Source organism: Melopsittacus undulatus, chromosome 4, assembly GCF_012275295.1.
Source record: "Melopsittacus undulatus isolate bMelUnd1 chromosome 4, bMelUnd1.mat.Z, whole genome shotgun sequence".
NCBI lineage: Eukaryota > Metazoa > Chordata > Aves > Psittaciformes > Psittaculidae > Melopsittacus > Melopsittacus undulatus.
Window position 1 is genome coordinate 46,769,949 of NC_047530.1, and position 26,664 is coordinate 46,796,612.

General features: G+C 37.7%; 1 protein-coding gene across 1 annotated transcript in view; it reads left to right on the plus strand.

The window, feature by feature from the left end:
- Positions 1-26,664, plus strand: part of PALS1 (protein associated with LIN7 1, MAGUK p55 family member) — a 56,757-nt gene that overhangs the window by 17,240 nt on the left and 12,853 nt on the right. The window contains exons 2-5 of the mRNA XM_034062278.1: positions 7,518-7,619; positions 13,779-14,284; positions 19,639-19,847; positions 26,073-26,150. Of these exons, the coding sequence (XP_033918169.1) occupies positions 13,918-14,284; positions 19,639-19,847; positions 26,073-26,150 (654 nt within the window). The 5' untranslated portion in view covers positions 7,518-7,619; positions 13,779-13,917. The remainder of the gene's footprint in view (positions 1-7,517; positions 7,620-13,778; positions 14,285-19,638; positions 19,848-26,072; positions 26,151-26,664) is intronic.

Genomic DNA, 26,664 nt, shown 5'->3' on the forward strand with positions numbered 1-26,664 from the left:
TCTTTCAACAGTGATGATATGATTTTATGGGCAGGATTATTGCACCAATATGATGAGGAGGTTATTAAGAACAGCCAGCATGGTTTTATGAGGGGAAGTCATGTTTGACCCACCTTATAGCCTTCTATGAGGAAGTGTCTAGGTGGAGGGATGATGGTAGAGCGGTAGATGAGGTTTTTCTTGATTTCAGTAAAGCATTTGATACTGTCTCCCACAGCATTCTCATAGATAAGCTAAGGAAGTGTGGGCTTGACGATCAGGTAGTGAGGTGGATCGAGAACTGGTTGAAAGGAAGAAGGCAGAGAGTTGTGGTCAATGGTGCAGAATCATAGAATCATAGAATAGTTAGGATTGGAAAGGACCTCAAGATCATCTAGTTCCAACCCCCCTGCCATGGGTAGGGACACCTCACACTAAACTATATCACTCAAGGCTTCATCCAGCGTGGTCTTGAACACTGACAGGGATGGAGCATTCACAACCTCACTGGGCAACCCATTCCAGTACCTCACCACACTAACAGTAAAGAATTTCTTCCTTATATCCAGTCTAAAGCCCTGCTGTTTAAGTTTCAACCCATTACCCCTTGTCCTATCACAACAGTCCCTAATGAATAGTCCCTCCCCAGCATCCCAGAATCTAGCTGGAGGTCTCTGACTAGTGGAGTCCCTCAGGGGTCGGTGCTGGGACCAGTGCTGTTTAATATTTTCATCAATGACCTGGATGAGGGAACTGAGCGTACCCTCAGCAAGTTCGCTGATGACACTAAACTGGGAGGAGTGGCTGACACACCAGAAGGCTGTGTTGCCATTCAGCGAGACCTGGACAGGCTGGAGAGTTGGGTGGGGAGAAACTTGATGAAATTCAACATAGGGCAAGTGTACAGTCTTGCATCTGGGGAAGAACAACCCCATGTACCAGTACAGGTTGGGGGTTGACCTGCTGGAAAGTAGTGAAGGGGAAAGGGACCTGGGGGTCCTGGTGGACAGGAGGATGACCATGAGCCAGCAATGTGCCCTTGTGGCCAAGAAAGCAAATGGCATCTTAGGGTGCATTAGAAAGGGTGTGGTTAGTAGAGCAAGAGAGGTTCTCCTCCCTCTCTACTCTGCCTTGGTGAGGCCACATCTGGAATATTGTGTCCAATTCTGGGCCCCTCAGTTCAAGAAGGACAGGGAATTGCTTGAAAGAGTCCAGCGCAGAGCCACAAAGATGATGAAGGGAGTGGAACACCTCCCTTATGAGGAGAGGCTGAGGGAGCTGCATCTCTTTAGCTTGGAGAAGGGAGACTGAGGGGTGACCTCATCAGTGTTTACAAATACGTAAAGGGTGGGTGTCAGGATGATGGAGATAGGTTGTTTTTTTTTTTTTTTTCAGTGATATCCAGTGGTAGGACAAGGGACAATGGGTGTAAACTGGAGCATAGGAGGTTCCACATTAACATCAGGAAGAACTTCTTTACTATAAGAGTGACAGAGCACTGGAACAGGTTGCCCAGGGAGGTTGTGGAGTCTCCTACATTGGAGATATTCAAGGCCCGCCTGGACAAATTCCTGTGTGATGTACTCTAGGTTACCCTGCTCTTGCAGGGGGGTTGGACTGGATGATCTTTTGAGGTCCCTTCCAACCCTTGGGATTCTGTGATTCTGTGATTCTATAATATATATGAAAAAGGTTTGTCTTCATGTAGAAGGGAGTCTTAAATTCCTGTGATTTTATCAGAATTTTCTAATGTTTTCTTAATAAAAAGAGCACTTGCTTTAACAGGGTCTCCAGACTGAATGTACTTTCTTTGATTTGGTGAAAGAGTTGAACTGTGAAAAAGCTGAAAGAGCTCTACAGCCACAGTGCTTATGTTCTTGAGTTCAGTTTGCAGAAAGAAGTGAATATGTGCCTGTCAGGGTTTTATCTTAATTTGTGTAACTGATCACTAACAGTACGCCCAAGAGTCCAATTATATTTAATAGGCAAGAGAGACTGTTTTTATGAGGCACACAAGGTTTCTAATGTTATGTCTTTATAACCTTTGTGAAGCCTTCTTATGCATTTTTATTATGAAGTCTAGTAGTGCAGGTTACTTACAAAGCAATCGAATTTTCGCATCCTGTAGTGAAATTTTGGTAATACTTTGCATGAGGTATTTTTCTACAGGTTTTCATCATGACCTGTGTTTTAAGTTACTAGGTGGTATAAGTTTGCTCAGCAGTCTTTGTTTACAGTATGATCAAGGAATTACCATCAGTTTTTTCAATCGTGGTTGGCATTGTTCCCACAAGTTTAACAGATCATTGTGATAAATTTTATGAAGCTATAAAGGGTGATTTTGACCATTTCCAACTGGTTACCCATATGTGAATTCCATTGTATAGTTGTATGTATGGCTGTGATAGTAGTGCCTTTATTTCCATTAGTGTTTGATAAGTAAATGTACCATTGTATGCCTTCTGCTGTAAATGCTCAGGAAATTAAGATTTATCTGTTACTGTTGTCCATGGTGTATAAAAGCAACAGCAACAACAAAAAAAAAACCCACCACCCAAAAAAACCCCTGGATTCTCATGCAGTGTATTTATACTATTTGCAGAGATAACAGGTTGAGACTGCTGCTTGAGTATCTTCAAGTAATGAATGTGCAGAGATGTTCAGACTTCTCAGTAGGATCTCCTTTAGTGCTCTCAAGACATGGGTGTTCAATTTACCATTTTTATTTCAGAGGAAATAAGATGTATGCACATTTTGTGGTCCTTTACACCTGTGGTGTCTCACGTTATGCCTTTTGAGAAAAAAAGGGTTTTTTTCTCAAAAAAAGATTGCTCCAACCCAGGTCCTACACCTGGGTCAGAGCAATCCTAGGCACAGCTACAGGTTGGACAGAGAAGAGATTCAGAGCAGCCCTGCGGAGAAGGACTTGGGGGTGTTGGTCGATAAGAAAATGAATGTGAGCCAGCTTCAGTGTGCACTTGCAGCCCAAAGAGCCAACCATATCCTGGGCTGCATCAAAAGGAGCATGACCAGAAGGTTGAAGGAGGTGATCCTGCCCCTCTGCTCTCCTGAGACCTCACTTGGAGTATTGTGTACAGTTCTGGTGTCCTCAACATAAAAAGGACATGGAACTGTTGGAACAAGTCCAGAGGAGGCCACAAGGATGATGTGGGGGCTGGATCACCTCCTATATGAAGACAGGCTGAGAAAGTTGGGGCTGTTCAGCCTGGAGAAGAGAAGGATGCATGGAGACCTCATAGCAGCCTTCCAGTATCTGAAGGGGGCCTATAGGGATGCTGGGGAGGGACTATTCACTAGGGACTGTAGTGATAGGACAAGGGGTAACAGATTAAAACAGGGGAAGTTTAGACTGGATATGAGGAAACTTTTTACTGTGAGGGTGGTGAGGCACTGGAATGAGTTGCCTGAGGAAGTTGTGAATTCTCCATCACTGGTGGTGTTCAAGGCCAGGTTGGACAGAGCTTTTGGGTTTAGTGTGAGGTGTCCCTGCCCATGGCAGGAGGGTTGTAACTAGATGATCTTAAGGTCCTTTCCAGCCGTAACTGTTCTATGATTCTGTGATTTTAACTGCACTATTTGCATCCTCATGAAGAGGTGCAAGTGGTTATAGGTGTGTGTGGTTGCTTTTTTGTGGTATGGTTTTGTTGGGTTAGGGCTTTTTTTGTAGAGTTTGTTTTGGGTTTTTTTTAGGATGAAAAGCTCTTTCAAAACCAGTAGCTGTTGAGATTATTTTTTTAATTATTATTGTATTTCTGAGAGGTGAGAGAAAGTGGGTGAATTCACAGAATATGGTTTCATGAGGTGAATTTTCATTTAAGTTGTCTCTCTGCTGCTGGACACAAGTTTCTACTTGTCTCGGTTCTCACCTCTTTACCTTCCAGGTCTCAACCACTTGTTCCTGCCCTTTGTGCCAATGCTCTCAACTTTCAGATATTGTGAGCTGGTTCAGCATGCTACTTTGACCAAAACCAAACAACCAAAAATATTTTGTAACATTCTGTAATTTTGCTAAATTAAGGTGACTAAATGACAGATTTGACAAGTTTAATAGTTACCAGAGGAGGTATTGCCAAGAGAGAGTTGTGAGACTGCAGTCTTTGACAGCAGCAAACTAGTCCCGTTACCAGTTCAAGGAATCATGTTGACAGTCAGTCTCCTTTTCTGGTTCTTGTCATACGTCTATGAACTATGTGATCTCTGTTTGGAAGAGTCCAAAAGTAGGGCACACATGAAAGCCTAGTTGGCTTTGTTTTGTACTAGTAGTTAGTGAGTTAGCCGTGCACAAGCATATAAATTGTGTGATTTCCCTTAAGAAATTACTGAAATGTCCTGCAGATACTAAGTGACGTGGCTGACACACTGTGAAGGAACTAGAACATTTTTGCAAAATCTGATCAGTTCTTTCCATTTGCAAACTTGAGTTCTGACACTGCTACTTGTCTTCTATTTCTCAGGAGCGAGAAATGTTCCAGCAGATTTCATGGACATGAATTCACTTTAGCGTAATTCTTCTTTACAGACTCCAGCTGTCACCAATTATTTCTTTAGGGATATATTTGCCTTAGCTCTACATTGCATTTATCCTGGTTGAGGATGGTTTCTTTCTTCAGTACTGTCAAGGTTTCTGTCCTTTTTAACAGCGCACCTCACCACAGTCATAATCTTGAAATGGGTGTTGTAGAAAAAAATTGACATACACTGCATGGCTGGTACAGAACAGTCACCACGATCTCAGATGAGTTTAGGAATGATAAACTTGTGATGTCAGAGTATGTCAGACATGAGTATCTAAAATAGTTTGGATTTGTTCCCCCCTCCCTCTCACCGTACCCCCCTCCTAAATAACTAGAGAAAAACTCAAATGAAATGTGGTTGTTCTGGGTTTGTTGTGTAAGTGACTGAGTTCTGTGAAGGGCAGAGATTATCAATCACGCAGTTTTGTGGTTTGTGTTCTGTTTTTCAGAATTTCAGTCTTAAGACGTCTCAACTCATTTTTGTGGTCCAAAGAAATGTCAGAAGACCCTTACCCTCCTCCCTCCCCCCCCCCATACATACAAGTAATATAGTGATGGAGCTAATCAGGTTAAATCATTAAGGGCAGTAATACTAAAAATCACTTTGTCACCCATTCAGATAATATTGCAAAAAAGAGTTGAAAGAGAGCCCATGGAAGAATGCTAGAGAAAAAGGCTGGCACATGTATCTTTGTTACATGATGTTGTGAGACTTTGCTTTTCGAACTTGCAAAGCTGATAGCTCAGTCATAAATTTGAAAGACTGTCTTAAGTCCCTACAGGCTAGATGCCTCTCTGAAGATTGTGGAAATAAATAAGTAATGTTTCAGCATTTTTGAATGAAAGTTTGTGAGGACTATCTCTTTTCCTCCCCTTTTCTTTAGAAGGTATTTCTAAATGTGTTTCAGCAGGTATTGGAATATTAAAATGTAAGTAAGGAAGAAATTTCTCCTTCCCCAGAATACCGTAAATACGGCTTAAGAGCTTGTTGTACAGGACTAAGCTAATGCTGTTTTGTGTTTAAATGTCAGATGAGATGTAAATTTTGGAACATTATTTCTTCAGTTTAATTTGGGATTATTAATATAATTTTGCTTCAGTCACGTTTCTGAAGTGAAAGGGGCATTTACGTATTAATAATCATGAATGTTTACTATTAGTAATATGTTTTATGTAGTGAAGCAGTGGCAAGTATTGACGTAAAAAATACCAGGCTAAAATGTACAGGGATTAACATGAGACCAGGATGCAAGAGCCCAAGCCAAAACGGATACAATTTGAAGGGGGTGAGGGAACCTCATGAGATAACTAAAATAGCAGCGTATTTTCAATTTCATAGTGAATACGGCCACTGTTTCAAACAAGGATGGACATGTTTACTTTTAAGACAATGAAATCTGAAGTCTTAACTGTCTGTGAATAGGTGATAAGAAATGACTGTCTTGTTATCATGCTTCTGGCTGCCCTGTGAGATCTGTTAACAATCCTTGGAATTCCAGGAATCTCTTTACCCTTCATTTGTTATGCTGGAAGCTTTCTAAGCATTTGGAGTAACTGCTAAATTAAGATAATTCTTTTTTTTTTCTTTTTTTTTCACTCTAATCTTTTCATTGCAGCCCATAGACATCCCTATTATCTACTCATATTTAAAATATTTCTTCTGACAGGGATTTTTGGTGTTAAAGACTTGGATCAGAGCTGGGTATTCAGATGTATGCATAGTTGTAGCCTATTAATGTGAGCCATAGTGGGATGCCAGGGTAATAAATCTGTGTGCTGGTTTGGGGTACTGTGGGTGTCAGATCGGTTAATGAGCTGCAGTGTCTGTTCTTTCTGTGAGCTACTTTTTGAAACCGAGCGTGTTTCTTTTCTTTTTCTTTTTTTCTTCTTTTTTTCTTCCCCCCCTCCCCCCCCAGGTTTTCATGGGTTGGTGTAGAGAGCACTGCCCTCTGCTGTGCTCCTCACCGAAAGCAGAGCTCGGGTCTTGTGTGCACGAGGAGTTGCTCAAAGTGTTAAATGGTGTTAAACTACATCAGAGCTTTACTGGTAATACAAATGGCAAAATATAAACAGAAGCTAAATATTATATTATTGAATTTAAAAGTATGCTTAAAGGACCTTGGCAAAAGTCTTAGATTTTTTTATGGAGATGTGATTTCTCAGCAGTAAGCCTCTTGAAAGCCTGTTCTGATTTGTTTCTGTCATCATTCCCACTCTGCAGTACATCTGTAGTCACCTCAGCTGAAACTTTATTCCCCCTTGTGTCTATTTTTCATTAGGTCTAAAAAGCAGGAATTAAGCAATGATGTTTAAGTGGTAGTTTGTCTTTTAAACTAAGGGAATTGTGGCATGTAAGAAAGATTTTTATCCTTATAGTTTTCAACAGGTTTTTTTCAATCTTGATTAACTTTGGAAGCATTGTAACTATTTGTGTAACCAAGAAAAAAGCATTTACATACTGCAGTGGAAAGTCAGATTTGTTAGGCCTAAAGAAAGCTTCTTGTGCAGTGGTTCTGCTTGACCTGTGCTATCATTTTTACTGATTAAAGGAACTCACTACTGAGATATTAAGAAAGATTGCTGCTAGTAGAGCATGCAGCATGTGTTTTTCACAGAAATTGGTAAGAATTTAAGTAAGATTTAAGTGTTCAGTTTTCTAAAAATCAGCCTGTTCAGTTCTTTAAAGCTTTGATCATGCTTATTTGAAGTGGCATTAATTTCTTTAGACCTAAAAGAGCTAAAATATATTATCAGCAGTAATCTATTGTAGTTTATCCAACATAGCTTTTCAACTGATTTCACTCACCTGAATCATTTATTCTGTGATTTTTCTAATGACTACTGTAAATAGAACAGTGGAAGTGCTGTATGGCAGAGATTTTCTTGGCCTCACTGTTGCTGTGTGTTGAGAGATTTTAGCCATCTGCTGACCAAGCTTGATAGAACTCACAAAAGGTTTCTTTTGATCCTCTGGATTCGAGTAATTGTCTCGATTTCTAACAGGGCTGGAAGACGAGCTGCCACGGTCTCAAAACCTGCGGAGGAGCAGCAGAGGAGGAGCAGCAGAGCGAGTCGAAGAGCAGCGTTGCATGGCTGGCGCATGATGTAAGTCCTGTGGATCTGGCAGAGCTGTGGCCATGGGAACCTCCAGTGCTCTGGGGCCAGCAAGGGAATGCAGGGCTAACCCTGCAAATGGGGGTGCAGCTGCTGCCCAGGGGTGCCCTGGCACCAGAGAGACTGGAGGGGCATAAGGTCCTTTCCAATCCTAACTATTCTATGGTTACCTCCCATGGCCAGATGAGGACTAGCTGCAAGTTTGGACATTTGGCAATGAAGCTCTGCTTAGTGATAACAAACACAAGTCTTGCATTTCTGCTTCTAATTTTGAAGCAGCAAAAGTTGTGTATTTGAACTCCATTGTCTGTGTCACTGGATGGTTTAACATGAGCTCTTTTAGAAATATATGTGGTAGTCTTATGTGACTAAAAGTTACAACAGTGACTGAAACAGAAATAATCTGTTCTATTACACTGAATATTTATAGAAAACAGCCTTTGGATGTACCTTAAAAAGGAATTTATGCTTCTGCAGTGAAACAGGTTAAAATCCACTCTCTTGTTTGTCATGTGCAAATATACAATGAAATTGTCTCTGTGTGTTATAATTTCATATAATTTGTGCACAGAAATTGCAAAGGTATCTTGCATATTTTTTACTGCAAATGTGAAGTTGATGGAGAAGACATGGGGATGTGGCTGTTGATTTACATGATTTACTTTTATTGGTTCATGTTTTTCATGGGGAATGCTTTGTTCTATCAGTTCTGTAGGTAACAGTGGTATATCTTTGGAAGTTGATAGTGTAAACTGGCCAGTTCTTGAGCTGTGACTTTCTTGATTGTTGCTACTGCATCAACAGATAGGCAAGCCTAATAAAATTAAATGTGTCATAAACTAAATGTTTTTAAATGTGATACTGATGAGATTCAAAGAAGTGCTTACAGTTTCCCAGGTTTGCCATTCAAGCAGTTTGTTTATACAATTTATAAAACTGGAATCTAACCTTAGGATCTGAATTTTTCATCAGTTTCTGTGTGCTTAAATGTTGCAGTTTACCATTGTTATTGTTCTGGTGCATATGTAACTTACAAAGCACTAACAATGAAAATTACTTTACTTTTGAGGGTTTAGCCCTTTTGCTGTTTATCCACATATCTTGCCTGTTTAAGTGAGCATGGAATGTTAAAACCTCTTGGCATGTCTGAAAGCCCTATGAAATACATATGAACTGAGTTACTCTGCTTGACAGATTTTATAATGAACTCTACTTTGAAATTACTAGAAATTAGTCAGCTGGATATTAGAGGAAGAGTTCTCTTCCAATATCAAGATTGTGCTAGAACATCTAACTAGAGAAAATCATGTAAAATATTGTAGACTAAAAAAACCAAATCAACCATACCAGAAGTCAGTCTTGAATGTGTTGCAAAGCTAGTGTAAATAGAATTCTCTTTTCTGTTACACAGTTTTTTATATTAAGAACAATAGTATCAAGCAGTAATAGGTTTTGTAACTTTTACTTGCTTTTGAAAGAGGTCATACTGCTTCAGTCTGTACCAGGCATTTCATGTACTCTTAAGCTCCATAGGAGATACCTGTGAAGTATTTTCTACCATAAATTCCAGTGTTTAAGTTTCATCAAGTAGTGGTGAATTTCATGTTGCACAACATGGTTTGTATTGTGTTTTCCTTTCTGCAATTGGCTTCTAAGTCTCTCAGTCTTGCAGATTCACTGAAATGCTGTTGAAGAAACAAATGATGCTTGAGAGATGATGCAGGGAAAGATGAGATAATTTTTTTCCTATACTGAGCTCCCATTTTGGGAATTACTAAAGTGTTTTATTGTGCAGTTTTTATGACTTGGGTCTTGCTTGCTTAGAAATCTGAAACACTGAGTGAAATCACCAGGAAACCCACCATTATGTCAGCTGTTAATAATACATAGTTGTGTTCTCTAGCATAATATATATGCTCATATTTTGTTAGTAATTCAGATATCTGGAACCATCTTGTAAGTGATTTTAATCTAATTTTTAATTCATGCCAGCAACCTAGAATTCTTCTTCCAGGTGTTTTAATGACTATTTTAATATACCATGTCTGTCATACTGTATGGCTTTCAGCTGATCATAAATCCTTTGCACTGCAGCTGATGTTAAATACTTATTTCTTGTGTTTATAATATAATTACAGATGTAGGTTGGGCTTTTATGCTCTCAACTATGCCAAAACTAATGAAATTTGATCGCAGGTGGGCACTGAACTCCCTTGCAGTCATTCAGAATTTGCAGTCTTAATGAATTTTAAAAAGGAAACTTATCAAGACTAATCATACTTCCAGCACTGAAATAATTTTAAGCAACACCAAAATGTACCACAAAGCCCCAGCCTCCAGAAAATGTCATTTTTGCTCTTTGGAAGTTGCTGAAGAAAAAAAAAATTAATTTTACTGTACAGAATTTGGTTGTTAAAGCGATTAGGATTGCTATGCACACCAGCCACAGTCCACAGGAAGCAAGTAAAAACTTAAACCACTTTACAGCACTTCTGTTTCTGTCCCTATCAGTATGTATGTTGTACTGGCATCTCTCACACACCAAGATTATTGTGCTTACCTATATTTATTATTTGGGGGTATGTGCTTTGTTTAGTGTATTTGGAGTGGTTAAAAAGTGTTAGAAGCCTGACATGATTAGGGGTTAATATGATGAATGATGTGTGTTGCATTGGGCAGTAGCCTTAAGTTTGGAAGGGGTCAACCATTATCAGAAGATCTTTAATCAAAGAGATTTGTTCCAGCATTCCAGACTTGCAGCATGTCTATGCTTTTATGGATTACCAACTAGTTATATCAGGAATGGAGCTGGGGTGGGGAGAAGAGCAGATTTTTTGTGGAGTTGGTTTGGTATTTTAGTAATGTCAAGTTTTAGGCTGCCTGGTAAGTGGTATTTTGTGTTATCTTTTGTATTATCTAAGTGTGATTACTTTGCCTGTACTGTTTATTGGCTGCTTCAGAGAAACCTAACTGTCTGGGATATCAAAATATTTTCTATTTAAAGTTCTCCTAAAACTTAAATTTTGATGGCAGTTTTCTGAATATTTTTGTTAAAAAGTGCAACTGCAGGACAGCTCTATGTTTTCTGTAACTTTTGTTTGTTTCTTAACTGATTTAGATCTTAAATACTGAAAGTGAACAGCTGCTGTTATAGGCTACTTGAATGTCTTGGTTACTCTGTTCCAAGAAATCTTATGCTCTTTGAATCTTGCATGGAACTTGTATTGAAAATGTAAGCAGTGTTACCGGTGGTTGCCTATTACTAATGTTCACCTCAGACCATTTTTTTGTTTCTCTGGTCTATAGTACTTACTGCTAAAGAGATTCAAACCCTTCTCATTCTATATACAGATACATCATTTTTTCTTGTGCCCTTTTTCTGACTCTGTCTCAGGTAGCTAGGATTTTTAAATTTGATGGAGGAAATGTAGCTAATCCCACCTTAAATATTTTTGATCAGTTAGTAAATACTGGCTATCAACTTCATTTTCTGATGTGTAGATTCTTCGTTACTGACACAGTACTTAGCTTACACATGATTGACTGTTACAATGGTATCTTTAAAGTTGGTTTTACTGTAGTATGTTTGACTTCTTTAGTGCTGAGTAAATGGATATTCATCCCTTCAAAATTGTTTTGACACCTGTTAGTTGTACCCTATGGACTGAGGAGTGTGAATTTTCTTCCAGTTTGCCAGAGTTGAAAAAAAGATGAATGTAAGTTTCCGAAGGCTCAGTCCTCAGGCAAGCTGTGGCCAGTACAATGTGGATGATAGAATTTGTTTTACCCTCCACCCTCAGTTAAATTAGTGCTCTTTGCAGTTTTCCTGTACCCGGTAAGATTTTCTTCTTTGGGCCTGGTATTTCTGTACAGTGAAGTTGCCTTTACAGAAGGGGAAATGTAGCTTTCTGAGGGTCATTTCACTAAATTGTTAAGTCGTTCTCTGAATTTGAGACCATTTTTTGATACAGTGCTTTATATAAGCCAGTCTGAATGCTAACTTTGTGTGATTTTATTATTTGAAAAGCTGTTCTTTTTAAGTTGGGCACTAACTGAAAGTTTTAGAGGTGCCAAATAATTATGTATTACTTGCAGTGGTAGCCCCACTACTGTGCAGCTTTTGATGGGCTTTTTTGTTGGCTGATTTTTATTTTTTTTTTCTCAGTATGGGAATGTTGAGCATTGAAACAACTCTCACGTATCAGTGCAGTGCAATTAAGTGTCTTTTAAAGGCAAAAAATAATTTTTACTACCACTGAAATGCTTTAATATTTACTACTTTGAAGTTTTTGGTGATAACTGCTAGTAGTAGCTGGACAGGAAATAAAGGAAGCTGTTGCCCTAGGTGGCTGTATACTGCTCCTCATGAAAATGAAAAGCTGTACTTCTTTAAAATTGCAGGCTGGCAGAAACTTGTGTAGGAGTCTCTGTTGGTGCTCCTCCAAAACAGAACTATTGATATTTAATTTTCAGCTTAATTACAACATAAACATCTTTCCTTTCCTCCTCCAAACACAAATATTGGGTTTAAGAAAGTTGGTTGTGAGGTATTTTTTTGGTCTTGGTGCTTCAAGTATATAATAAAACTTCAATGTATTTTGTAGTATTTCTTTTCAGTAGATTATAAAAAGACACTTGAAAAATTAAGTGTTGGTAATGCTGTGCACTAGTATTTATTGATTTTATTACATTTTAATTGGACTTCCTGAGGATAATGTATCACTGGCTTTGATATAGAAAGGCAATGTGGTGTAGGACACATTGTTATGTATAAGTAAGAGCTGAGTTGTTACATTTATCAGGACACTTAAGTTCTTGAGTCTGAATCATCAAGAATGCGAAAACAAATAAGGTGTAAGGAGTGTAGTGGAGTGTCACTACCTGACTGTGGAAATTATTGTTCTCTGTCAAATCTACACTTCTGCACACCCACACAAGGATTTCTACTATTATATTTAATTCTTTCTGCTTTAGTACATACCTATAGGAATTACTAAGAGTTAGAGGCTAATCAGAACTGTCCAGCCCTTATCCTAGGACTTTATCCCTACTTGGAATTGTGTAAATGAAGCCCCAGACTGCTTTATAGAATATCATTGGAAGAACTCTATGCCTAATTTGTCTCTGAACCTGGGAAGTGACGTCTACATAAATATGCCTCAATTTATGAATAACAAATGCAAATAGCTTTACTTGCATTTAACTTACTAAACTTCATGTTAGCTTCTTGTTAATAATAAATTATTCCTATTTAGTGCTTGTAGGATCATAAGTATGGTTTCTGTTGGACTTTTTAAGAACGAAAGGCTAAACTAAAACTGAGTGAGAACTTTCAGAAAACCACTCATTTGTAAATGTGTGTATTAAATGTAGAAACTCCACTGCTTTGATAAGGAAATCCAAGAGATGTTGGTCGATGAGAAAAAGAACATGAGCCAGCTTCAGTGTGCGCTTGCAGCCCAGAAAACCAACCATATCCTGGGCTGCATCAAAAGGAGCATGACCAGCAGGTTGAAGGAGGTGATCCTGCCCCTCTACTCTGTTCTCGTGAGACCTCACTTGGAGTATTGTGTGCAGTTCTGGTGCCCTCAACATAAAAGGGCCATGGAACTGTTGCAATAAGTCCAGAGGAGGGCCATGAGGATGATCAGGGGACTGGAGCACCTCCCATATGAAGGCAGGCTGAGAAAGTTGGGGCTGTTCAGCCTGGAGAAGAGAAGGCTGTGTGGAGATGTCATGGCAGCCTTCCAGTATCTGAAGGGGTCTGTAAGGATGCTGGTGAGGGACTCTTCATTAGGGACTGTAGTGATAGGACAAGGGGTAATGGGTTAAAACTTAAACAGCAAAGGTTTAGATTAGATATAAGGAGGAAGTTCTTTACTGTGAGGGTGGTGAGGCACTGGAATGAGTTGCCTGAGGAAGTTGTGAATACTCTATCTTTGGCAGTGTTCAAAGCCAGGTTGCACAAAGCCTTGGGTGACATGGTTTAGTGTGAGATGTCCCTGCCCATGGCAGGGGGGTTGGAACTTGATGATCTTTAGGTCCTTTGCAACCCCAATTATTCTATAATTCTGTGACCTGGAGAATTGTCTTTGGTGTTCTCTCATTAATGCAGTTATTCACTAACTTCTTTCTAATATCTTTCATTAGAGTCCTCCTGGATGTTTCTTCAAGTGTCTTGTGATGGAAGGGAAATATTTTTGAAGTTATAATGGATTTTACGCAGTGTCATAGCGAAAACTGGCCTAATAACAGCATTTCTATTTGAAGAGAAGAATTAAAACCAGTCATGACCACTTCTCATATGAATGGACATATCACAGAAGATTCTGACATTGAAGTAAAAAATGTACATCTTGGATCTCCTGAGGAACCTCAGAAGCACAGAGAAATGGGGGTTGATTGCCCTGGCGATTTGGGCTCCAGGATGATGCCCATGCGGCGGAGTGCTCAACTTGAGCGAATTCGACAGCAACAGGAGGACATAAGGCGCAGACGGGAAGAAGAGGGAAAGAAACAAGAACTGGACCTTACTGCTTCTATGAGGCTAAAAAAACTGGCACAAATTCCTCCTAAAACTGGAATAGATAATCCTATATTTGACACAGAAGAAGGAATTGTTTTGGAGAGTCCTCATTATACTGTGAAGACACTAGGTAGGTAAAATGTAATGAATGGACTAATAGGGAAAATAATTAGTTGATATGATACTAATGTTCTTTTAGGCCAGTGGAAACCCAATTTAGCTAATTCGTATGCAGGTTTAATGTCTTCTGGTTCTTTGGATTTGGGGTGATTTGAGGGTTTATGTATTTATTTAGTCAAGCATCAGCCTGTGTGCTTCAGCAAATAGCTTTTCAAAACTGATTCATTGGGGGACCAGTCAAATGCCCTGTAGATAACTAATGAATTCAGTGATGTCTCCATTGTCTTTATGCTGGGGAAAACCATGCAAATAATACCCAATTTTATTATGTTTGATGAAGCACAGACCAGGATAAGCAATTAATAAACACTTATTGTAATTTAAAATCAAAGCACAAGTTTTTAATATTTCAGAGAAACACTCTGGGGATTTCTTCTGACTGTCTTGCATTATCAGTTTTTCACCTTATATAATTTACACTCTTAAGGTGTTGATAGTGAAAATCTGCTTACCTTAACACTTGGACATTGATGAAAATGTAATGTTAGTAATTTTTAAAGAGAGTGGTTTTGAAGTTGTTTGCTTCATAGCTGCCATTGTTAGATGACAGCTTCTTTCTTTTCTTAGATTCTTTTCTTAGAAGGAACACGAAACAGAAGATGCAAAGATTGATGTAAAACATTAGAAGTGAAAGGCGAAGAGTTTTAGGAAATGTAGTTAGGCTATATCATGATAGATCTGTATATGACCAGGGAGCTGAATTAGGGCTTCATAGGCATCTATTTCAACCAGAGAAGTCATGACATAATATTGGCAGGCACGAGAACATACTACTGCTATTTCCTTGCTGGACATAGTCATACTAACAATTTGGATCAAGTAGACTTAAGATTCGGGAGGAGGATTTATAATAGTTAAGAACTTCTGTTAGGAGTGATGGTTTGGTTATACTCAACTGTGATGTTGAGTTGCAAACTTAAAAAACATGTCGTAAATGAAATGCTGTGAATCTCTTAACTTACATAATCCATAAAAAATTTCTGTTTGGTCATCAGTGCTGTCAAAAACTGAGTCATAATTTTAAATCTAGCAAAGTTCTTCTGCAGTAACTTTGCCTCTTCCAAAATCTTCCTCCACTTTTAAGCACACCCTTTTTCCAGTTTCCTGATTAATCATACTGACATCTGACATTTGAGAAGAATTTTTTTTTTTTTTTTAATTCTGAAAGCTGTCACTGATTAATATCAGGGCCAGGGATGTTGCCTTACAAACATATATACACACATGCACACTCACAGAATAATATGGGCTCATAGAGAGGATTTGAGTTCATTATCTCTTTTGCTTTTTTATTGGATACCTGAACTGGAGAGGCCTAATTTTTTGTAAATTTACATATACAACTTTCTGGTCTCTGAGAAACTTGCTAGCCCCTGACTTTGTCCAAAACCTACCATTATTCAGTCTTAAAATACTGATTTTTAGTTTTGCTTTTTTTATGGTTAGGGTTTGTGTGTGTGTGTGTTAGTTAATCAGTAGAGCTTCTCAGAATGTATGTTTAAAATAAGAATATTGACCTGATTGTCTGTTTTTTTAGTTTTGCAAATGTTTCATAAGTTCCGGCGTTAAATGTGGCAGATCTCTGCCGAGTCCTTAATCTTTTCATGTTAAAAGGCAGACTAGATTAAGGAGATTGGATTGTATTGATAAAACAGGACACAGTCAAAACAATTTTAAAGAGCATGTTTGTTATTAAAACAGTATATGATTTAGACAGCTGTCTTAATGGAAATAATTTGATGTGCATCTAGAACATGTGGATGTAAGTATCTGACTTTTTCATAGCAGTTTACTTCTGTAAAATGCAGAGAAGTTTTTGCTTGCTACAGTCCATTCAGATAATTTAGTTAAATGAGTAACTGACACTTTGAACCTTTTTGGCTAAAGTGAACTGGGGGTTTTAGAGGAAAATGTGCCTATTTGTTTGGCTTTGGGGTGGGTTTGGTGTTTTTTTTTTTAATACTTATTTATAAATATGTTATAAATAAAATTTCAGAAATAGTTATGGATAAAACAATATTTAGCCCTGTGATTCAAGTAATATGTGGAGTATTAGTGTACTAATACCAGCACATAGAGTTACTTTAGGGATCTGTAAAAAGCTTGGGAATTAAGATCTTAGTGCTGACATATAATAAATCCAGTCGTATCTTAAGTTTGCTGTTCATAATTTTTTCTTTGAGGTGATAAACAGCAGCTATTTTCTTTTTCTAATCTAACATGTTAGGCTGTGACCATGGGTCCTCCCCTGCAGTTGCATACTTTTGCCCTGCAGTCTTTTGATTAATGTGCATATCGCACAGTGCTCGGTCACATTCCAGCCATTTCATAGCCTAATGGAAAAAAGACTGCAACACTACTTGTAAAAGAAGACTCTTTAAAAAGGTACTTGATTGGTAATTGATCTGCGATTAAAAAGTGGACTTGTTCTGCCAAAGAACCCTGATTTTTTTCTGTGAGTAAATGCAGATGTTAGTCTTTTACTGATCTTTTTATCTCCAGACAACCCTTGCAGTAGGATATGTCTAGAGATGGAGTCTTTGTTGCTTGGATTTTTTCTAAGACTACCGAAACAAAAAACGTGCAACAAAATCTAATCTCTGGTTTAGAATTCAGAAGCAGGAACCTAGAGAGAGCTAGCCAAATGTGTATGTGAGTTACTTCTATTAAACAAGTGACTAGGCAATGGATTGCTAGCTTTTGGGGAATGTTCCATTTCACTTCTTTCAAGCATTATTTCTCTTTTAGATATGGGGGGAGGGGGGAAGTGTATTTTTTTTTTCTCTGGGGGGGGCATATGTTAGTATAGGGCTTTTGCATCCAGCACAAAGAAGGATTCAGTATAGAAAGGAATTATACAGGGAGGAGAGAGTACTGTGGTAGTCTGACAGAAAGGGTGCCACAGAAGGAAATAGTAAAGTGCTGAAACAAGAATATGTAGAGGCATCTAGGAATAAGACATCTTTTTATGCAGAATAAGATGTCTGTATTTATCTTATGGAATATGTTTTAGAATTGTGTGTGTACATATGGGTATTATGCATTTGGATCCTCTGATATATAAGGGGGGATACACAATTAAAAAATAATGGAATAAAATAGTTTATGCATAGGGAGAGTTAGAAGAGGTGAGGTTCTGTAATGCCTCACTGTTTTTTGAATCTGGTAACAGTAACAACTGGTAGAATTTTGGGTTGGTGTGTTTAACTGGGCAGATATAAGTAGGAACTTTACAGTAACACCTGTCTGGTTTACACTTTTTATTAAATGCTTGAAAATAGTGCACTTCCTCTGACTTGGGAGTATCAGTTGCTGAGGTGCTTTGATAATGTGCATACTGCACTCAATCAGAATTTTGGCAGCTGACAGTGTCCTATTTAGCAAATATTCTTGCTTGTAGAATGTTCTTTAGCCTTCTCTCCAAATGGCATTTCCCTCTGTGTGGTAAGCAGTCTATTGTGTATACAAGTCTCTAGTGAGACAGTGTCTGCCTTAATTAGTGTTATGAGCTGTACTGGATTTCACCTGTGGAATATCCTGCACAGCCAGAATCTAAGCTTTCCATGCAGCTTTTGTACTACTGCACTTAGCTTCCTTGGTGGTTACAGGAAGAAGCCTTTGACCTTTTGTGGGTAGGATGTTTTTGGCATGTGTGGAATGGTTCTGGAAGGGTTGGGTTTGGTCTGTTCGTTGTCCTGCAGACAGTACAGAATGAGAGTAGTAGCTCTGTATTGTTTGTTTCCTTTTATTATACAGAAGACTGACTTGCAAACTCAGAATTGAAAACGTGTAGGTATTCTTTGTCCAAAATGAAAATCATTAAACTCATTTCAAATGTGTAATTTATTCGGAATTATAGTTTTCATGTGCCCAGTTATCAACTGTTTTAATCTTGTGCTCAAGTTTGAGTCTAGCATTGTGTTCAGAGTACTGGTGAATTTGAGGTTAAAACTGGGTAAAGGAAATTCCTCACAGAATATAGCTAGGTTAGTAGTTGGTGTCTAGTAATCCTCTGTGAATTTTCATGTAAAAAGTGCAACTTAGATGATGTCTTGATAGCATTCCTATTTTAATGTCATTCAGTTAGCTCGTAACGAATAAATGAAGGTTCCTGAACTTTAGCTGATATTTTGACACCAGTAAGGGAGATTGACCTCACTATCAAGTCAAAGTTGTAAAATGTGGGATTTTCTTTGTTGTTCATTTTTTGAAACTATCAGGATTCAAAATTCTAGCTTACTTGAATTTATTAGAACAGAAGATAGTTGACTGGCCTCTTGTGGCTGAAAATATTTTTGTCAGATAATGTGTGAGAATGCATATATTATTTCAGGCTCAAAACATTTACTGTTTTTTTTTGTCTGCTTGAGGATTTCTTACCTGAGTTGATTCACATTATAGGTGGTATACATATTCCTTGTTTTAGGTAGCTTCTCAGTGGAAACTGACATAGTTTGCAAAAATTCTGATTGGTTCAAAAACATGTTAATTTGACAGTCTTTAAAAAGCATCTATAAAGTATTAGAGTAGTTCTTGAAGCTCAGTAACTTAGTACATGTGTAGTATTCTGCAAATATGTAGAAACTGATTATTAAAATTCATTAAAATATTTTATAGTCTAAATAGAACTTATAATCTTGTAGGTAAAAGATGAAGACTCTCTTCAGGTGCAGATGACTTTCAGAACTCTTGACAGTTGACTTTTTTTCATTCATACCTTTTTATTTTAATGCGCCAAGACTGAGCGCAATTTTACATTCAAAAATTGGGTGTAGTTTACTTATCACCCATGCTATAACTAAGCAATACTTAGTTATCTACCATGGCAGATATACATGGAATGATGTATCAGAATAGCACTTTGCACTCGATGACCTCTGAAGGGCCCTTCCGACCCACATATTCTATAATTCTATGAATATAACTGAATGTTCTGTGATTAAGATTAGTTTAGCAAAGGAGTTATTTTCATGTGGCAAAATTGTCCCTCTTTGACATTTAGCTATACATGAACTGCAGTTATTGGATTTTTTATGATTTCTTTTAGAGAAGACCTGTTCCTGCAAATAGGAATTTATATTTAAACAGTATCAGCTTTTTTTTATATCTCCTTTTACCAACTTTGATTTTTTTTTTATTCAGGTATGTTCTGCTACTAAAAGTCAGAGTAAACTTGCATATGTCATTGCTGGTTAAAAACAGTAACAGCAAAAAAACTTTTTATAAAAATCTTTATATAAACATTGCTTAACTATGAATCTTGTTAACTCGTATCTTATTTGTATTTTGTTATTTCCTACCTAGAAGTGGAAGAACTGTTAACTTCCCTTAAGCATATCCAGCATGTTTTGGTAGACCCTCAGAGCCAAGAGGATATCTCTCTCGTTTTACAGCTTGTTCAAAATACTGATTTTCAGAATGCTTTTAAGATACACAATGCTGTTACAGTGCATATGAACAAAGCCAGCCCTCCATATCCTCTCATCTCCAACGCACAAGAACTAGCACAAGAGGTATGTACAGTATGCTTCTCTGTGATATATGTAAAACCTATAATCATAGCTGTTGTTGAAATATGTACCTGTCAAGCTTGTCTGACTTACTGAATGTGAATATGAAAGGGTTTATAATAGTCACTGATTGCTGTATCCAGTTTTTCCAGATTTCCAAACTGTAACCAGAATAATATTTTGAGATACAAACTCCCTTTTTAGCATGGATAGATATGCAACAGAAATGGTACTATGTTTAAACATAGGGAAAGGGAGTGGTTATGAAAATCTAACTCCTTACCTTTAGTATTCTTTATTCTAAGTAGTCAGGAATTGAATTGCAGCTTTTTGTTACTGATTTTCCTCTGAGCTGAGCCATGATTCTTAAATTGAGAGGCATCTCTGGAAACACAGCCGTACTTGAAACGAGCAGTATTGCTTTAAAGTGAGCAACAGACCCCTTGATACTTTCTTTCAATGTTAAAATTACTGCTGTGCTGGTCAGATTGCACGTAAATTTTGTCTGACAGATTATAGCTTCTTATAAGATCTGATGCATCTTTTAGAAAGTATTAAAGTATTGTGTTAGAAATTTACTTGAGCAAGATTTTTAACTTTAATCTTTTACAGGTTCAGCCAGGTTCACTACTTTCTTCGATACTTACTTTAGTATAGATGGGCAATACCTGTATACCTACTTTTATAAGCATTACTAGTAATTTAGAGAAAACTAGTAATTTAGAGAAAACTCTGCTGTGAACAGAATGAGTTTCTGCATGTGGCTGGATACAGCCAAGGCACTCTGAAGGGTTGCTCAACAACTTTATCTTCATTTTCTATGGCCGGGTGCAGGTATATATTGAAGTGTGGCTACACCTTATATGGGTATACATTTGTTAATATGCTTAAAGTTTAAATTTTGAGCTTGAATACCAGTATCAGTGCAAGCAAAGCCAGATTTGGAGGCTGAGTAAATGTTCCTGCATTTAGCACCCCATGAACCAAACTTAGCCATTCAAAAACAGGCTCTGGTGCACCAGTTGGAGTACCTCCACCAGTACATAGCTGTTCTTCAGTTACTCAAAGGTACATCACTCCAATTTCAGTATGCCAGCAAGTTGGTTTTCTTTTTGTTTTTTTGTTTGTTTGTTTTGGGGTTTTTTTTTGGGGGGGGGGGAGGGGATTGTCTGGTTTTCTTTCTGCCTGAAGTAATTTTTTTTAACAGTTCTTTCCACTCTCCTTCCTTTTTCTAGTCTTTAGCCTTGTAAGTCAAGGAAGACAGCATTGTAGCAAGTTTGAACTTCTTTTGCAGAAGAAATTACTGATTCTTGAGGGATGTAACTTAAATACTATCTAAAGGTGCAGTGTGCTGACTAAATTGCAGCTCAGGATTTTCCTGTTTAGGTCTGTCAGCAAGACTGTGCCAAAACCAGGTGGGAGTATTTTACATAGGAGCTTTCCTCTGGCTTTTTATCAGGCTGTAGGGTGCTATAGGATCCTCAGTAGGCTGCTTTGATGTCTGTGAGCCTGAAGGAACCTTTTCATCTAACTTCTGATTGTAAAATACTTCCCCAAACATCCACTTGACACAAGCCTAGCTTGGGATTTCATTCCGATACAAGCCAAGGGTTTTGAATCTTCATTTATAATATAGAAAGTTACAGATATATTTCTTAAGAAAGCTGTTTTTTCCTCTTCATAAATATGAAATACTTTTATTCGCTGCTTAATACAAATTTCCAAGAAAATATGCCTAGCAAAAATCTACATTTGTTTTCAGATCTTCATATTCCTCCCCATCTTCCCTACCCCTCACCTTCCCAACACATTCCTCTTTCTTTTCCAGGTGTTTTGCTAAATACTAAAATTAGAGTGCTGTAAAGCCATTCTCATGTCTCTGAACAATCCATAAAGAAAATATTTCTTTACTCTGAAGATCATTTTCTTATCACCCAGAAGAGAGACATTCGTTTTGATTCTTCATCTCCCATCCTTGTCCAGTCTTGAAATTCCTGAAAAGCCAATATATTGCATATGTCTGTTTCCATTTTCAGATGTAATCTACTTTCTCAGTGAGTCATCTTTGGGTGTATTTAAGTGATCTGTATTTTGCAATATGTTAAATAGCATCCTGAAGCAACTGAGCCAGAAATTCAGGACAAATATTTCTGACTGACAGAAGTGTCTGACGAAGAACACTTTGAAGCCTCCATTCACTCTGTACTTCCTGGTACATCCTGAATACAAGATGCTTGTGCTTATGCTTGTTTTTTTGAGATCCTATACTCCTTTTGGAAAGGTTACTGTATTTGTTATGCTAGCCATTTGGGAAGAAATAATTTCTGCTTTAGGAAAAGTTGGGTTTGTTGGTTATTTTTTTTTCAGTCTGTCAAAATGCCTGTCTTGATACCCAGGTTTTTTCTTGTACTTTGATTTTTGGTTATGTCTCTTTTCCATGCCTAAACATAGGCATGAGAAGCTCCCTCAGAAAACAGTTTACTTATTGTTTATTAACTTCAGGGTGTTTTTGAAAAGAATTGCAAATGCCTGGGTTTGAGATACTGGTAACATCTTGATGATAAAAGCTGCAAGGCATTACAAGGAAAAATAGCAGATACATGCATAACATTAATTTTAAATGGCAAGTAATCTAGTGTGCATATTTCAGTGCACAGGTCATCAGTGACAGTGTTTAATTCAAACTGTTTTGGAATGCATGTCCTCATATAAAGTTACAGACATTTTGTTTGAGGTCTTATGATGTGGAAGAGAACCTGTTCTAGAGCACATGCTTCTGTAGCTCTAACAGGAAAAGACAGTTTGCAACATAATTTCATATTGCAACATGGAACATCCTTTTTTTTTTTAGAAAAAAAAGGTAAATATTAATATTTAATTAAACTGCAGTTGTGGAAGTGTGTTTGGGGAGAGTTATCGTTTGCAATGAAGTTAATTTAAAAAATGTTTTCTTTTACTCTTTAATCACTTTTTTAAAATGTAATGTCTTATCAACAGTGTGTTGTGAAAACTTTTTGATTTTGGATTTTTTAACCATTAACAGTCATGAGAGCAGAATGGTGCATTTTTATTTTCTAGTCTCCCTTAGAAAATTATTAAAACTAGTAGTGTACTGGCGCAGTTAACTTTTCCCAGGAAGTCTGATAACCAGGCACCAACAGCTGAAGATTTTTCTTTCTTTTGAAAAGAAACTTTAATTGACTTTAAAAGGTAGAATGAAGCACCTGAGCTTAAGGAATTTATTTTAGAGAGCTAATCCTTATGTAATGTGGTGTACTCCAAATCTAAAATAAAAATAGCCAGGAAACATCAAGTGTAATTAAATTGATTTTTAAGTCCATTTAAAATAGACCAAGATGGGGGAAAGGATTATGGGACCATGGTCTGAATCTTGACCTTGTAAGACTTAAACAGGGGAGATTTAGGTTAAATACAAGGATGAAATTCCTTACTGCGATGATGGTGAGGCACTGAAACTGGTTGCCTAGAGAAGTTCTGAAAGCTCCATCCTAGTGTTTACACTCCTAGTGTTCAAGGCCAGGCTGGACAGGGCCTTAAGCAACCTGATCTAGTGTGAGGCATCCCTGCCCATGGCAGGAGGTTTTGAACTAGATGATCTTAAGGTCTTTTCCAACCCAAACCATTCTATGATTCTGTGATTGGATGCATCATTCAAGACAGTTTGTAATTTTTGGCCTGTAACAGCACGTATCAAATACCTTAAAGATATTCTTGCTGTTAAATATATTTAATAGGCTGAAAGTATATAGACTATGTTTCTGAAGGTTTCAGACTTGCTACTGTTCACTTCAGCAAGTGCAGGCAATTAAACTACATCAGTACTTTGAGAGGATGCACTGGAAGCCTGCCACTTCTGATATAAATGCATTAGAATGTGCTTGTATATTCCCTCTGACAGATCTTCTCACCTGAGAGTAAACAACAAATGATTTTGCAGGTGTGGTTAAATTCTCAGTATTTAGTATCATTTCAATATGTGCCTCCAAATTGTGGTATGTATAGTGAAACCAAATTGGTAGCTTTTGGGAAGCTGCTTGAACTGAAGTTAACAAAATTAACAATAAGATCTAGGCTGAAGAGTTAAGAAAATACTATTATTGCTACGTATTTAGTATGGATTGCTATGCTACCTGTAGTGTGTCACTGCTGGAATGACAGCCTATATTCAAATTTCTTTGTCTGATAAAACTGTGGAATTCATTAACACAAATTACGAAGGAATCTGACATGCAGCAATACTGGTGTAGTAAGTGATGTATATAGCAACCTGATGCTTTCCTAGAGCTTCATTAAATAAACAAATACTAAATGCATCTTTCTCTTAGGGGAGGGAGGATGTGATTAAAGTTTGGAATAATCAAATTATTGAAAGCAGAAATTCAACTTGATTAAATGATATTCACTGCACGCAGAATGACTGGTTGGGCATGGTTGCTTTCTTTTCCTCTATCAAATCCCCAGTATTTGACCTTGCATTCAAGAGGTGTCTTGCTTGCAGGACTTCTAAGTTGCTTTCTAAATAGACTTTCTTGTAAAAGAGTCATTCAGATGGAATAAATAAGGATTTAAAATCTTGTAGCTTCTTCAAGAAATGAAAGTCACTTTAAAGTCAGAGACTGAAAATAAAGCTTTATTAGAGTCTTTTGCATATAAAAATCTCTTCTTTCAACACAGTGGAATATTTGTTAGTGAAATGTACCCTTTACAGTGCTCTGTTTGCTCTATGGCAAAACTCAGGCTGAGCCAGGGATAATAGCTTCCTGACCAATTCAGAGGTATGACTGAAAGTCAGGCCTCTAAGAAGCTGAATTTTCTGTTCTCTATGGCTAAGAAATCAGTTTTAAAGAAATAAATAAATCTGGCTTCTTGTTTGACTGTTGTAAGCTATACGAGATTTGTTCACCAGGAGGGATGTTCTAGGGATGTCAAAAGGAAGGCTTTTGGAGATTATGCCAGGTTTATTAGCAAGCACAGGAACTTCTTCCACGTGACACTGTTTTCTTGGCAGCATAAGGGTCTTGCTCCATGGGAACAGTTAACTTAGTGGCTTCTGCTAGGATTTAAAATTATCTTTATGGCTTTCATTACTTTTACCTGGTAGCTTCCAAGAGTTGTTAGCATTTCTGTAGATAATTCCTCCTAAGATAGAGGCTCTTCAGACCTGTAGGTATTATTAGAACACACAAAAAAAACCCTGAATTATTTTCACTTTGGAATATGTGTTTTCTTGATTCTTTGATGTCACATTATCTCATTCTGAAGAGTAAACAGCTCTTGGAAAAAGTCTTTTCCATACCACTGGAAGCTGCTGCTTTGGTATGTATAATTTACTCTTGATGTCTCTGGATTCATCTGTGCCTTTGGATTTGCGTGCCTTTGGTCAGAGTAGACCAGATAATGACTAATGGAAGAATCTTCTTCGGCCTCAACTTTAGCTAAGAGGGACTTCACTGCTCCTGGGATTCTCTGTAAGCGCATCAGTCTGCTTGCAAGAGGTGATAGCAAGGGATGATTGATAACTGTGTAAGAAAGCAAACCTTTTTTGACAACTGAGGCTGCTTGAGAAAAAAAACCTGCCCTTCTGTTAATGGGGATTATTTTGGAACGAGCCAAAGAAACCTGATTTTCTGGGATCTTTTAAAGTTTTGACTTGTATACTTTGAGGCAGGGACTTCAGGATGCATTGCAAATCTGTCTTGGGATCTATGGTCTTCCTGTTGATGGAAATAGCTTGGGTAAAAATAAGCAACTTGCTTTTAAGGAAAAGGAAGAATAATCACGTTAATGAGAAATTAGTCCATTTAAAAGATGAGGCATATTCACTTAATAGACTTCATCATGACTGATTTCATTATTGTGTTCCTTACTAGAGTTTATTTTTTTATAAAAGTGTGTGTGCATCTTTTTGTGTTTGCTGAGCTTATTGTCAGTTTCTGGTATTGACAAATACGCCTGATGCACTGGATACCAGTTTAGATTTGGTAGATAATTACCGAGGCAGAATGTGCTGCAGTTGTCCTGTGGTCTCATCACATGTTTCCCTAATGTGTAGCAGATGAAGTTTGGTCAGCCAGTGTAACTACTACATGGATATACTTTACTTTGAGTGAAAAGAATAATTGCATTTGGGTTTGTGCTTGAGTTGGGGAGGAAGGATTGATAAATCATTGGGAAGATTAAGAGCTTTATTACTTGATTTCTTTTTAGGTACAGAGTGTTTTGAAACCCAGTCACCATAAAGATGGGCAGGAACTTAATGCTTTGCTGAATGCCCCTCATGTGCAGGTAAAACAAAATGAAATTTCTGATCTAGTGGAAGTATTTCTTTATGTGGTTTTCAGTATAACTTTTTTGGTTTTGCAAATGTTTTGTGCTGACTGGGCAAGGATGGAGTTCTATTCTTCAGCTCTGCAGATCCCAATACTAAGAGGAGAAGCTTCCAGTTCCCAGCAAGTAGTGGAAACTTCTAATCAAGTATAGTGCATGAATGTATTCATCCCTTGCTACATTCTCATGTATAACAGGGTAATTTGCACATAAATGATGTAGCAGTAGATCAGTAAGGTCAGAGCAACACATGAGCTGCCTTGCTTATTTCTTGGAGGTTTTGACAACAGTTTCATGCTCAGCATAGGGTGTGTAAAGGGAGTTTTGTCTTGTGATGATGGTGTAAATCCATGAGTAGTTTTCACTGCAGTAACTTCTTATGTCTGTATCCTAATTCACACACAGAGTAAGCTTTAAGTACGTAATTGTGTATTCAATTGGTTGGTTGGGGTATTTTTTTATTCTTTTCCAA